General features: G+C 54.3%; 1 protein-coding gene across 3 annotated transcripts in view; it reads left to right on the top strand.

The window, feature by feature from the left end:
- The first annotated feature begins 5,068 nt into the window (after positions 1-5,068).
- The window catches only part of LOC140897389 (rho GTPase-activating protein 39-like), a 120,610-nt gene continuing 112,591 nt past the window's right edge, over positions 5,069-13,087 (top strand). For 2 of the 3 annotated variants that reach the window (XM_073309978.1, XM_073309976.1), the window contains exon 1: positions 5,069-5,170. In XM_073309978.1, coding sequence (XP_073166079.1) covers positions 5,160-5,170 — 11 coding nt within the window. In that variant the 5' untranslated portion in view covers positions 5,069-5,159. Of the gene's footprint in view, positions 5,317-13,087 lie in introns of all 3 variants that reach the window. The other variant, XM_073309977.1, reaches the window with a different exon arrangement.

Below are 13,087 nucleotides of genomic sequence, written 5' to 3'. Positions count from 1 at the left end.
TAGTTGCAGGAAATTAGTTGGGGGGAGTCAGACAATTATTTAGTGACCATAGATGTTGAGATTCAAAAAGTTAAAGTTTTATAACCATTAAAACATAATTTGTTAACAAATTTGTTAAATGAAACTCACGTTCTCAAGCAGCATTTTACTTACATTGCCTATCTGTAAATTTCAGTTATCAAGGCAAATATTTTTGTTGGCTTGTGTGTGTACGATTAAATTGACGTTTACTAATATTTACCAGTTAAAAATCTAATAATTTATGCTCAGGCTTGGAAGGATCTCAAACTTGGATGCAACACAGAAGAGGTAACTCTATTTTTGGACAATGCATGTCTCAGTGTATTGTCAGATAGTTCTTGCTCTATCATGGAAAAGGTGAAATCTGTCACATTAGAACATATTTCTTTTGTTTAACCAGAACGAGGTCACCCAGAGACATAATTACAGGAACCTTGTTTTTTCAGAAGGTAAATTATTAGCTTCTCTCTTAGCCAGATCTTGTTTTATGCTAGTTCTAGAACCAGAGAACTTGGTTGAAATCTTGTGAATTTTATCAGTCATTGTGGTCCCACTTGCCACGTTAAGTGTCATAATTACTCATCAGCAATGCTGAAATCTCTCAAATGTCTCCTGTTAAGATAGTTCTGCAGGAAATATGATGAGTGCCTGTTAGAGCTCATAAACTAAGCATACTTGGATGAGGTAAGTCCTTGGAAGCTGACTTGCCTTGGGAAAACCCAGTTATTCCAGGAAGTAGTCAGAGATTCAGAAGGACAAGTCACATCAGCTAAGCCAATGATTAGCCAATGCCCCAGAACAAGGTTAGGGGAGGTGTTGTGCTGTTTGAGAAACTACAGACCTGGAGCTAAGAAGTATACAACTTTGTGTTCCTATTGTTGTCACCTGTCTTTCCCTTCTTCTGTTGTGTTCTGCATCCCCTTGTTGGATCTTCTCCATTTTTAGATCCTAAGTTCTGTGGGTCAGGGATGTCTTTTGCTGTTTATACAGTGCCCAGAACAAAGTATAAGCTTTGTGTACCATTTCATGAATAAAATTGTATTTTTAAAAGGGGACCCTGACCATTTGTGGTAATTAACAATTCCCACTGCACTGTCCGCAAGAGCAAAGGTGCTAACTCCAACTGTTCTACACAAATTTCAGCGGAGGTAATTAGATTTTGCCTTGCTAAATTCCCCCTGGCTACTGGATTGGAATGTGCATGGAGGAGAGGTTACAAGCGTTTGGAAATGAGAGGAAGCTTGGCATTCTTCTCCAATTTCCCTTTTCAACTTTAACTAGACTAACTTGGGGTAATGAAGGGCTATGGAGGAAGCAAATGGAGCTGACAGGGCCACTGAAAACACAGCTAGGTTACTACAAACTATCCCATCACTGGAGTGCAGGGAAGTTAGAAACATACTTTAAGCAAAAACACCTGAGAGCCTCATAACCACAGGGCTGGGCCACAGGAAAGACATCCAATAGCATAAACCTGGTGGTGAAGTCACAAGAGTTGGCAGCGCTGCTGTGTAACTGTGGCCAAATCCCAACCCCCTCTGTACCTGTTCCTACCTGTAAGGGGGGATAATGCCCCCCTGCCCGCTGAGGGTTGCCAGGCTGAAGCTAGGCCAGTGGAGGGTGACGGAGAAGGGCAGGTTTATTCGGGCTCCAGCAGAGTGCAGGGGAAGAGCTGCCACCAGGGGCTGCACTTGTATCACGTTCAAATGGACGGGGCCAACAGCAGCTCAGTCCCCAAAGGGAGCCAGCCTCTTTGCCCCAGAGAGGCTCCTTCAACCCAAGGAGCCCAGTTTGTGCTGGGGACTTTTTGAACCAATACAAATAAGGTACAGCTCCAAAGCCAGCACAGCCCCAGGTCACTCCCCAGTAAGGCAGATGGGCTGCAGCCACTGCCCCGACTTTCCTGCTGCATGGGCACAGGGAGACACCCTGCTGGCTGAGAGAGCCCCTGCATGCTACCCCATGACATCCCCTGCCCCCTCGCCCCAACTGCTATCACTCCCAGCCCCCGTCACCCCTTATCCCCCTCTGCCCCATCACTCCCTGCCCCTATCCCCTCTGCCCCATCACCCCGTCCCCGTCACTCCTTACCCTCTCTTCCCCCATCACCCCAGCCCCATCACGCCCTGCCCCTATCCCCTCTGCCCCATCACCCTACCCGCATCACCTCTGCCCCATCACTCCCTGCCCCTATCCCTTACCCTCTTCTGCCCCATCACCCTGTCCCCGTCACTCCTTACCCTCTCTTCCCCCATCACCCCAGCCCCATCACGCCCTGCCCCTATCCCCTCTGCCCCATCACCCTACCCGCATCACCTCTGCCCCATCACTCCCTGCCCCTATCCCTTACCCTCTTCTGCCCCATCACCCTGTCCCCGTCACTCCTTACCCTCTCTTCCCCCATCACCCCAGCCCCATCACGCCCTGCCCCTATCCCCTCTGCCCCATCACCCTACCTGCATCACCTCTGCCCCATCACTCCCTGCCCCATCCCTTACCCTCCTCTGTCCCATCATCCCGTCCCGTCACTCCTTACCCTCTCTTCCCCCATCACCCCAGCCCCATCACGCCCTGCCCCTATCCCCTCTGCCCCATCACCCTACCCGCATCACCTCTGCCCCATCACTTCCTGCCCCTATCCCTTACCCTCCTCTGTCCCATCATCCCGTCCCGTCACTCCTTACCCTCTCTTCCCCCATCACCCCAGCCCCATCACGCCCTGCCCCATCCCCTCTGCCCCATCACTCTACCTGCATCACCTCTGCCCCATCACTCCCTGCCCCATCCCTTACCCTCCTCTGTCCCATCATCCCGTCCCGTCACTCCTTACCCTCTCTTCCCCCATCACCTCAGCCCCATCACACCCTGCCCCATCCCCTCTGCCCCATCCCCTCTGCCCCATCACCCCGCCCCATCACTCCCTACCCTCCTCTGCCCCCATCACCCCACCCCCATTGCCTCTGCCCCATCACCCTGCCCATCACTCCCTACCCTCCTCTGCCCCCATCATCCCACCCCCATCCCCTACCCCCTTCTGCTCTGTCACCCCCTATTCCCCTCTGCCCCATCACCCCAGCCCCATCACCTGTGCCCCCATCACCCCAGCCCCATCACCTGTGCCCCCATCACCCCAGCCCCATCACCTGTGCCCCATCACTCCCTGCCCCCATCCCCTACCCCCTCTGCCCCATCACCCTACCCGCATCACCCTGCCCATCACTCCCTACCCCTCGGCCCCCAACCCCTCCCCCATCACTCCCTACCCCTCTGCCCCCAACCCTACCCCATCACTCCCTACCCCTCGGCCCCCAACCCTCCCCCATCACTCCCTACCCCTCGGCCCCCAACCCTCCCCCATCACTCCCTACCCCACGGCCCCGAACCCTCCCCCATCACTCCCTACCCCTCGGCCCCCAACCCTCCCCCATCACTCCCTACCCCTCGGCCCCCAACCCTCCCCCATCACTCCCTACCCCTCTGCCCCCAACCCTACCCCATCACTCCCTACCCCTCGGCCCCCAACCCCTCCCCCATCGCTCCCTACCCCTCGGCCCCCAATCCTCCCCCATCGCTCCCTACCCCTCGGCCCCCAATCCTCCCCCATCGCTCCCTACCCCTCGGCCCCCAATCCTACCCCATCGCTCCCTACCCCTCGGCCCCCAACCCTCCCCCATCGCTCCCTACCCCTCGGCCCCCAACCCCTCCCCCATCGCTCCCTACCCCTCGGCCCCCAACCCTCCCCCATCGCTCCCTACCCCTCGGCCCCCAACCCTCCCCCATCGCTCCCTACCCCTCGGCCCCCAACCCCTCCCCCATCGCTCCCTACCCCTCGGCCCCCAACCCTCCCCCATCGCTCCCTACCCCTCGGCCCCCAACCCCTCCCCCATCGCTCCCTACCCCTCGGCCCCCAATCCTCCCCCATCGCTCCCTACCCCTCGGCCCCCAACCCTCCCCCATCGCTCCCTACCCCTCGGCCCCCAACCCTCCCCCATCGCTCCCTACCCCTCGGCCCCCAACCCTCCCCCATCGCTCCCTACCCCTCGGCCCCCAACCCCTCCCCCATCGCTCCCTACCCCTCGGCCCCCAACCCTCCCCCATCGCTCCCTACCCCTCGGCCCCCAACCCCTCCCCCATCGCTCCCTACCCCTCGGCCCCCAACCCTCCCCCATCGCTCCCTACCCCTCGGCCCCCAATCCTCCCCCATCGCTCCCTACCCCTCGGCCCCCAACCCCTCCCCCATCGCTCCCTACCCCTCGGCCCCCAATCCTCCCCCATCGCTCCCTACCCCTCGGCCCCCAACCCTCCCCCATCGCTCCCTACCCCTCGGCCCCCAACCCCTCCCCCATCGCTCCCTACCCCTCGGCCCCCAACCCCTCCCCCATCGCTCCCTACCCCTCGGCCCCCAACCCTCCCCCATCGCTCCCTACCCCTCGGCCCCCAACCCTCCCCCATCGCTCCCTACCCCTCGGCCCCCAACCCCTCCCCCATCGCTCCCTACCCCTCGGCCCCCAACCCTCCCCCATCGCTCCCTCCCCCTCGGCCCCCAACCCCTCCCCCATCGCTCCCTACCCCTCGGCCCCCAACCCTCCCCCATCGCTCCCTACCCCTCGGCCCCCAACCCCTCCCCCATCGCTCCCTACCCCTCGGCCCCCAACCCTCCCCCATCGCTCCCTCCCCCTCGGCCCCCAACCCCTCCCCCATCGCTCCCTACCCCTCGGCCCCCAACCCCTCCCCCATCGCTCCCTACCCCTCGGCCCCCAACCCTCCCCCATCGCTCCCTCCCCCTCGGCCCCCAACCCCTCCCCCATCGCTCCCTACCCCTCGGCCCCCAACCCTCCCCCATCGCTCCCTCCCCCTCGGCCCCCAACCCCTCCCCCATCGCTCCCTACCCCTCGGCCCCCAACCCCTCCCCCATCGCTCCCTACCCCTCGGCCCCCAACCCTCCCCCATCGCTCCCTACCCCTCGGCCCCCATCACCCCAGCCCCCTGCCCCCTCCCATATCACTCTCCCCCCCCCCCGTGCCCCCGCCCCATCCATCCCCGCCCCCGGCTGGCCTGCCCCGGCAGCGGGACGGGCGGGGCGGGATCGGGTTTCACATCCTGCAGCAGCCGGCGGCCGCAGGGCAGAGGAGCGGGACATGGCGGAGAGGTGAGTGCGGCGGGCGGCAGCGAGCCCTGAGCCCGGGACCGGCCGGGCCTCCCGCACCTGTTGAGCGGGGTCCGGCGGGTGCCAGCGAACAACCCCCACGCCCCGGGGGCGGCGCTGGGAGCCCCCCGGCTGCAGCCCCCCCATCGGTAAGGGTGGGATCCCCTCCCCCCCGGCTGCAGCCCGCCCCCCATTGGTAGGGGTGGGATCCCTTCCCCCCCGGCTGCAGCCCGCCCCCCATTGGTAGGGGTGGGATCCCTTCCCCCCCGGCTGCAGCCCGCCCCCCATTGGTAAGGGTGGGATCCCCTCCCCCCCGGCTGCAGCCCGCCCCCCATTGGTAGGGGTGGGATCCCCTCCCCCCCGGCTGCAGCCCGCCCCCCATTGGTAAGGGTGGGATCCCTTCCCTCTTCCCCCCCGGCTGCAGCCCGCGCCCCATTGGTAAGGGTGGGATCCCTTCCCTCTTCCCCCCCGGCTGCAGCCCGCGCCCCATTGGTAAGGGTGGGATCCCTTCCCTCTTCCCCCCGGCTGCAGCCCGCGCCCCATTGGTAAGGGTGGGATCCCTTCCCTCTTCCCCCCCGGCTGCAGCCCGCGCCCCATTGGTAAGGGTGGGATCCCTTCCCTCTTCCCCCCCGGCTGCAGCCCGCCCCCCATTGGTAAGGGTGGGATCCCTTCCCTCTTCCCCCCCGGCTGCAGCCCGCCCCCCATTGGTAAGGGTGGGATCCCTTCCCTCTTCCCCCCCGGCTGCAGCCCGCCCCCCATTGGTAAGGGTGGGATCCCTTCCCTCTTCCCCCCCGGCTGCAGCCCGCCCCCCATTGGTAAGGGTGGGATCCCCTGCCCCCCGGCTGCAGCCCGCGCCCCATTGGTAGGAGTGGGATCCCTTCCCTCTTACCCCCCGGCTACAGCCCCCCCATTGGTAGCAATGGGATCCTCTCCCTTCCTCCCCCCCTGACTGCAGCCCGCCCCCCATTGGTAGGGGTGGGATCCCTTCCCTCTTCCCCCCCCTCGGCTGCAGCCCGCCCCCCCATTGGTAGCGGTGGGATCCCTTCCCTCTTCCCCCCCCCATTGGTAGCGGTGGGATCCTCTCCCTTCCTCCCTCCCCCCCCCTCCCCGACTGCAGCCTGCCCCCCATTGGTAGGGGTGGGATCCCTTCCCTCTTTCCCCCCGGCTGCAGCCCCCCCATTGGTAGCGGTGGGATCCCCCCACTGCAGCCCAGCTTCCCCACTGGCAGCGCTAGGAGCCACCCCTGCATGACCCCTTCCCCATTGCCCTGGGAGCAGTGGGCAGGAATCCAAAGGGACATGTGGACTGGCAAACGCCAGGAAAACTTCCCAAGTCTGAGCTGTGTCAGCCCAGGGCATGTGCTCCCCACAATGGCAGGGGCCTGGTGAGTGGGCTCCCCTGGGGCCAGGAGCCCTGTTGGGCTGTTTAAGAGGAGATACATCAGTGCTGAGTGGACTTTAGGGAACCCTCCTGCTTTAGCCTGTAGGGGCCCAGACCAGAGAGAGGAGGTAGACGGGAGGTGGTTGGTGTTGTGCCTGAGGCCCTGGTCTGCTAGGACTTGGGTGATCTGGGTTCAGTATGTCACTTCATCTGCCTGTGCCTCAGTTCCCCTCAGTACAGTGGGACTAATGACACTGCCCTTCTCCCGCCATGGCTTCCTGGAGAGCCCCTGTCCCGAAGAGGTTACGTTTTGCTATGTGTATGCAGCACACCTAGCGCAAATGGGCCATGATCTTGGCTTCTTCCCTCCCTGACATCTCTGATACTTTGGCATGCTGGGTGAGCACATGAGCTGCATTTTTCTGTTTATGATTAACAGTGAAACAGTTGAAAATGTTAATGTTTAAATGGAGTCTCTGCATTAACACCCACCTGGGATGAATGGGGCAACACCCACTTCAGAACTGCAGCAGGTCACCTTCAGGGGTGGAATATTAAGATTTACAAAAATGAAGTCTTACATTTTGCTTACTTTCTTTGTGATAAGTGACAAAGGGGCCAGGATCTGGATGCCATTTGACTTGCTTTGAGTCCTAGGGGAAGGGACCCATGGTGAGTCTCACTCACTTCCTGACCCCATAACCTGAGGGTTTATGAGCTGAGGCTGTCCTCTGGGTCCCACTCCCAAAGGGTTTGTTCTTTGGGCAGTAGGCTTACTCCAATGTCTGGGGCAGGTAATAGCTCTCCTAGCCCCGTTCCAGCGTCTGACATGCATTAACTACACCTTACACAGTCTGTGCAGAAAATTGTTCTGGTCTGATTGCCATTGACATGCAGCTTTGGCTGGTTTTCTATGGGGAAGGAACTTGTTTTGCGTTTGCCCTTTAGCTTTTTGACTCCTCGGTAAAACCAGGGGGCCAAGTTCACCCCTGATGTAAGCCTGTTAATATCAGGGGCTAAATCTGGGCCAAGATGTTTACATTCATCTGCCCAACTGCCAGTCTGCCCAACTTTTGGAGAAACCTTTTGTTTTTGCCGAGTCTCATGTGGTTCTGTTAATGTCAGACTGGTCTTTGTCTTCACAGTCTGGTCAGGGTAACAGATTTCAGAGGAGCAGCCGTGTTAGTCTGTATTCGCAAAAAGAAAAGGAGTAAGTGGCACCTTAGAGACTAACCCATTTATTTGAGCATGAGCTTTCGTGAGCTACAGCATCCGACGAAGTGAGCTGTAGCTCACGAAAGCTCATGCTCAAATAAATGGGTTAGTCTCTAAGGTGCCACAAGTCCTCCTTTTCTTTTTGGTCAGGGTAAAACTTTCTACTTAACAAAAGTTGTTGGCACATGCCAAGTGGAAGTGTTAAGGCCAAACAGTGCTCTTGCCTTTGCCAAGGGACTTTTACATGTTTTTCTCGGCATTGATGAGCAGTTAATCAGTGATCATCCGTATGCCTTTGAGCCTACTCTGCCTGATTCACGGGCTTTGGGGTGGATGTTTGGGCTGGTTTGAGCGTCCTAGTATATGTACTTTGTACATGGTTATTGCTGTCTGGCTTTCTTACAGTTCATTAAAATTGGAACTACTATGCATGTGCAGGAACGATTATGTGTGTTCTTTTTGCTGGGAGAGTTTTAATTTCACCCCAAGCTTGGCTCTCCTTTGACCGTGGGATAAGTAGTGAGGGTCTGCTGTTGACAATGAAGGTGGATGTCCAGGAGACCCAGTTTCCCAGAATGTGCTGCGCTCCAAACACGGAGCGATGTCACACTTCCTGTGAGTAACCCCATTCAGACAGAATCCTTCCTGATCACTGTGTGGCTGTGTGTTTGCATGTACTTGGGGGATGATGCAGAGGCTGGCAGAAATACTGTCATTCTGTAGGGCCAGGCCACCTTAGCTCTTTGGTGCTAATTGCTTTTGCATTGGTCAGCAGAATTGCTTCTTTTGAGAAGTCAGTAGGCTGTAATGATCTGACATTCAAATGAGGGATACGGGACAACTGGCTTCATGCACCGTCTCCTTACGTGGGAGGAAGCTGTTGGCTGGCGTTTCCGTTGGTGTGGCTCTTTTCTCCATTATTGGTGCAGGCTCACTGAAGGAGTTCAGAGCATCTATGAGATTTGACTAAGACTTTCTTACTTTTTTTTCTTTCTTCTCTTCCTGTAAAATGGAGTTTCACTCCCTGAGGACAGAGAACACCTGATGGTCCACAGGGAACATCACATCCTTTTGAGACTGGCGCAAACTGACAGAGCCAGATAAAACACTAGAGCAAAAGGGCCTCGGTGCCACAAGACCTCTGCCAGCAGCTGCAGGAGCGGGTGATTGTTGCTGTTGCTTGCCCAAACCCAGCTGTACAAGGACATTTAACTCTCAGAGCCTAGACAATGTAAAGTTGCAGGTCGTTCATTTCCTTGGACAAACTGGAAAAATGAATAAAGTAGCCAAGACTTTGAGGCTTTCTACTGATTCCGTCAGGCCTGCGTGAAGGCACACAAGGCTGCCCGCACTTTTTTTTTCTAGCTAGTCCAGTGAACTGTCATCTACTACCTTTGGTTGTTTGTGTTCTGCTTATTATCTAGTGAATTATGCAGTGGTGTTGTGGCTGTGTCGGTCCCAGGATAGTAGAGAGACAAGGTTGGTGAGGTGATCTCTTTTATTGAGCCAGGTTCTACTGGGGAGAGAGACACTTGTTTGATCTTACACAGAGCTCTTCCTGTGGTCTACAGATAAAATAGATTACCTCACCCACCTTGTCTCTCTGTCTACTGAGCTGGTTGGGCCACTGCTTCCTATTCCTTGGATCCGGGCTGTTTGAAAGAGATACTGAGATCACAGTGGATTATAAGAATGCAAATTTTTGAGACAGGTTTCTGTTTGGATAGTCCACATGTCTTTTGCGCTCACAATGGGCCCGTTTAACCGAAACAGATATGTTGGCCTCCATTGTAAGTACATCAGATACAGGGAAATCTACGTGTATTTGGGCGGATAAGTTTTGTAATCAGGAGAAGGTTATGATTATCATTGATTCAGGGAAAAAAAAGCAACATGGTGCAGAGATAAAAGAACAAACAGTTCCTATTGTGAGCTGATTGGCCAGCGAGTGCCTGCACGTTTCAAAGTCCAATGCATGCTTGTGCATGAATGTATGGCTTTTTTCTAGACCCTGACGTATCTCTAGTGTCTCTTGTTTGTGGCTGGACTCCAGCTGGCCTACATGTGGTCGTGTTTCTTCAGTGGCAACTGCCCCTCTTAAGAAATAGGGCAGTGTGTGGAGGGGTGCCATCTGCCCCTCTTGGTCTGGTCCTGCTAGTACTAGAGATGGAGCAGGGAGGGTTGTTGAATTCTGCTCTTAGCTAGGACTGGAGAGTAGTGGAGGTGAGTGGGGATGGGCTCAGAATGTGCCTGGCTACTGGCGTCTGATTGCCCTTGGGTTTGATCAGTGGGGACACCCAGCACATACTGCTGGAAGGATGGGATTCATGTGTCTCAAGGATGACCTTGAAAATAAGGGACTAGCTACAGTGCTATCATTGCATTTCACATACTTGAGTATGATTTCATTCCCCAGAGCTGGTTCTAATTCTAACCCAGGGCTTAATTCATCACTTTTGTAGCAAATTGTTAGGTAAACCTTTTTCAGAGAATGTCAGTGGATTTCAGCTTGGAGCAGATTGAAACAAACCACAAATTACCAGCCTGTCCCAGAACAGCTGGCTGATTCCACAAATGTGAATCCAACCATGGCTTTGACATCCTGGGGTTCTCTGATTCAACTAGTCTGAGTTAGGTAGTTAACTTGGTGCAAATCCCTCCAGGGATACTCTGATTTGTGTTTGAGTGGCTTACTTAAACTTGTTCATAATTGTCTTAAATTAAACTGAAATAAACTTACTTTAAATCCAGATCTGACTGTCCACACAGCCGCTGGCACTGATTTAACTAAACTGGTTTAAAGTCACACCTTAAGTTGGGACAACTCTGCATTTTAAGAAACATAAGGTATAAGCCAAATGTAGCAGTGTCCCTGCAGAGCCCTCCTGGCTCCTGCCCCCGCTGGGCTGAAAGTCACACACAGACCTCCAGGTACAGTCCACCAGCAGGAGAGAGGGGCCAAGCTATCTCTGTCTGCTTCTCCACACTGCCTTTCCTCTACTGCGGCTTGCTTCCTTCCTGGCTTGCTTCCTTCCCCTGGGGCTCTTATCCAGCCCCAGCCTGACGAGGCAGCAGCAGCTCCAGCTTCCCCAATCAGGGCCAAGTGGTCTACCCAGCTCCAATTCACCTCCCTTAATTGGAGCTTGAGTGACAGGGGGTTGGCTAAGCAGTTTTCTGCTTAGCACCCTGTCACACCAAACCTTAGTTAACGCTTAACTGGTTACCTGTACCACCTTTCTTAGGGTCCTTTTAATTTTGATTGCTTAATTTAGGAAAAGGACCCGAGAGTTGAATTTAGTTTTATGGAGTTTTATTAAATATCCTTAGCAGCAACAGCAACCACTAATATTATAGGCTATAAGAAGACAAAAATAGTGTTTGTGATTTGGTTAACATGCTAGGAAATTGGCTGATATAACCGTTTAGGTTTTCAGAATCAAATCACACAACAGCAACAGAAAATAACACTTACACTCAATCACTGTATTGGGAAAGGGACTTTGTTTCGATTTTTAATTGAGTCTCTCAGAACAGGATGGAGGCCACGGGGTCATTAACTCTGGTGTTACCAGCACAACAGAGGGAAAATTATCCAACGCTAGATTACAAGGCAGTTTGGTCCTTCACCTCGGACGTGAAAGACAGTATGAAACCATTAACTCTGGTAGACACATGTACATGTCCTGCAATCTTTGGCTGTGTCTACACTGCCATTTTCAGCGCTAAAACTTTTGTCCTTCGGGGGTGTGAAAAAACACCCCCCTGAGCGACAAAAGTTTTAGCGCTGAAAAGGGCCAGTACAGACAGTGCTTCTCCCGGCGTTAAAGCTACCCCCTCTCGTTTGGGGTGGGTTTTTTTATTGCCTGGAGAGCTCTCCCCCGACAATAAAGCGTGACTACACTGCCCACATCCCAGCGCTGCGTGGCCACGCTGTAACGTGGGCAGTGTAAACATACCCTTAGTTGGTGACATTAACTTGTCCAGTTTTAAAGCTACTTTACTGCAAACTTGAGTGGAACCTGTTACAAAACAAAGACACTCTAACTGCGACAGTATTTAAAGCGCATACACTAGCATGTTCTCCTCCTTCCGAATTAGGTCCCCAGCTTTAGGAAAAGTTATGGTTTAGGAAGTGAGCAATTTACTGAGTTGGGTCTTCTCGCAAGAGAAAGTCTGCGTGTTATCTATCACCAGATCTCTGCTCAGCTGTCAGCTTTCAGCTCAGTTACTGTTCATGGCAGGAGTTGACACTACAAACACAGGAGGAGTAAAGGGTAGACATGACTATAGTCTTTTCCTGGCGCGCTAGCGGGAAACCCAAAAGCAGGAAAATAGAAAGACAGTTAAGGTGCCTATCTGAGACAGGAACTCAGTGTCACCAGGAGGACTCCCAGGTGGCTGGCCCAAGACCTCAGACTTCTCCTTTCCAGGTGTCTTCAGCTTTCAGGAAGCAACATGCTGAAGGAGACAGGTCATTTTATCCTATTTCTGCCTGGTGGTCCAGCTTAGTTCCTCTTACTACAGATGCTGGCATAAACGATCAGATGGTGATCCGTACTTCTTCCAAACATTCAAAATGTCCAACCAAAATGAGATGTCCTTCCCTGTCCTCTCAGGGAACAAGACATCAGCTTTTAAGTTCTTGCAACAGGACTGGAATTTTCAGGGCAACAAATCTTGTCGCAGCAACTTGTTTAAGACAGCTCAGGCCATCACTCATGGTACAACCATCTTGGGACAAACCTTGAATGCTGGCGGGTTTGCTCCCATCAGCAACTTACCTCCTCAAGTTGCTTTCCACGCATCCCTCCGCGGTGCATTCCTGGGTCCATTTTGCAGTTATGCTTCCTCAAGTTGCAATTTCTCGGTCAACACTCTGCTAGCTGCTGAATTGTCCTGTTTAAAGTTCATATAATTTATACAATGTCCCTCAGTATTCTTTGATGCTCTATAAACTTGTTTTGACAGTCCATTATACAATGCAAAGTCACTTCAAGAACTGCCATTCTCTAGCAGGCCAGAAGAGCCGTATAAATCTTTTGTTTCTGTTCTCCTTCTTTTAGCAACCAAGATAGGACCTTGGTGTGTATGGCTGAGTGGTGTCTGTGCATTACTAACGAAACACAGGAGGAGTAAAGGGTAGACATGACTATAGTCTTTTCCTGGTGCGCTCTGCTTTTCTGATTTTCACTCGGTGGTCAAGTGTCCTTATAAAGACAATATTTGGTTTCAGTTCCTTTTATTTACTGCTACCTTCCGCACAGGTGTATTTCACTAACTTTATAGCATACACATGTTTGATTGCAAACATTAGCCTTACTACTT

The sequence above is a fragment of the Lepidochelys kempii genome, chromosome 13 (genome assembly GCF_965140265.1).
Source record: "Lepidochelys kempii isolate rLepKem1 chromosome 13, rLepKem1.hap2, whole genome shotgun sequence".
Taxonomy (NCBI): Eukaryota; Metazoa; Chordata; order Testudines; family Cheloniidae; genus Lepidochelys; species Lepidochelys kempii.
Note: the sequence above shows the minus strand (reverse complement) of the source record. Positions and strands in the feature narration are given on the sequence as shown.